This window comes from Aplysia californica, unplaced genomic scaffold, assembly GCF_000002075.1.
Source record: "Aplysia californica isolate F4 #8 unplaced genomic scaffold, AplCal3.0 scaffold00209, whole genome shotgun sequence".
Lineage (NCBI taxonomy): Eukaryota > Metazoa > Mollusca > Gastropoda > Aplysiida > Aplysiidae > Aplysia > Aplysia californica.
In genome coordinates, this window is record NW_004797479.1 from 676,827 (window position 1) to 678,377 (window position 1,551).

The 1,551-nt window shown below is 46.2% G+C and overlaps 1 protein-coding gene across 1 annotated transcript in view; it reads left to right on the top strand.

Annotated features, from left to right (window-relative positions):
- The first annotated feature begins 108 nt into the window (after positions 1-108).
- Positions 109-1,551, top strand: part of LOC106011904 (monocarboxylate transporter 12) — a 6,072-nt gene continuing 4,629 nt past the window's right edge. Inside the window, exons 1-2 of the mRNA XM_013083081.2 lie at positions 109-193; positions 1,282-1,425. Of these exons, the coding sequence (XP_012938535.2) occupies positions 109-193; positions 1,282-1,425 (229 nt within the window). The remainder of the gene's footprint in view (positions 194-1,281; positions 1,426-1,551) is intronic.

Genomic DNA, 1,551 nt, shown 5'->3' on the forward strand with positions numbered 1-1,551 from the left:
CCCACCCACAAAACAAAACAAAAAACAAAACCAAACCAAACCGGAAAAGGATGCTTCGTCCTGTTCCTGACGTTTCCTGGCTACGCCCAAGTCAAGTCCGTGCTGCTGATGGACCTGGTGGAAGAACTAGACACGTCCATCTCCACCATCACCGCCCTCATGTCCGCCGAGTCTTCTGCCTACGTCATAGCCAGTGAGTGGTTGCTGTACACGTCACAATTGGTCCGCTTTTAAGGACAAACCGGCTAACCCAGATTTCGGGGTTTTCTTCCAGAATTCTTGACCTGCCCCAAAAGTGAGCATTGCCCTTCCTATAGGAAAAGTTTGGTTTCATTGGTGTGTACGTAAATTGTTTGGTTATAGAGAAAATTTTTCTTGTTTTTTAAAGAAACTGAAAAAGGGGGAAAAACCTACTGTCGATTTTCTCAAACAGCATTTTTCGGGAGAGCCCCCTCGTGCTTAAAAGCGACCCTTTGTGACTGGGTGCGGTCCATTCGAAGGCCTCTACGGCGATGACGTATTCCACCTCAGTGTTTGCAAAGAAGATTGATAGATAGATAGATAGATAGATAGATAGATAGATAGATAGATAGATAGATAGATAGATAGATAGATAGATAGATAGATAGATAGAGATAAACGCCAACTGAAATCGAAGTCTACATGACGTATTTGATAAAAGGTGAAAGGTATTTGCATTCAGACATAAACTGGGGGCTCTTGTGGCCTAGAGGTTAAGGTGTTGGCCTCTCATTCAAAGGTCCCGGGTTCGAATCCGGGTAGCGACCGAAACATTCTCTTCTCTAAAAATTGTCTCCTTTCACTTCCTTTCCTGCTCTCTAGCAATGTTCTGTTGTCTGCTTTCGTTTCCACTTTCTGCCCCCACCCCCTCACCTCCTCCCCCCCCCCCTCTGGGCTCCTGACTCTTTCTGCAGCCTTTCTACTGCTACTCCTTGGCTCCTCCTAACTGCTGTCTTACTGCCACACCCCTGGTCTTCTGGTTGGAAAGATCTACACCTAGCCTTCTCAGACAAGGGTGAAAAATCTCGGAGGGCCGTGTGCAAGTTGCGCACGTTAAAGAACCCTTGGTCGTCTAAAATCGTTAAGAGTAGGCTTCGGCCGCCACCCGGGCAAAAAATACCTACCAACTGAAAATATTAGGTGTGTCCCGCGCGCTCATATGACCTTAAGCAGTTGCGAGCGCCGTAAAAACACTTACCAAAACAAACAAAAAGACATAAACTGACGTCACAATGTGAGCTTCTTTTTTCCCCTTCTCAGCCCAGGTGTCTGTGAATTTGCTGGTTCCTCGCACGTCGGTGCGGTCACTGGCGTTCTTGGCGGCAACGGTCAACATACTGGCCACTTTGACGTTTGCGACTATGCCCGTGCTACCTGTGTTTTTCGTTTGCAGCATTTTAAAATGTGAGTACGGTGTGTTGCACATAGCTGTTGTTTCGTTATAGTAGACCAGGTGGAGTGACAGTTGGAGTTTTATTGATTATTCTTTTAGTTGTTAGCTTATGTGTTTGCCTTGCTGTATTACACATA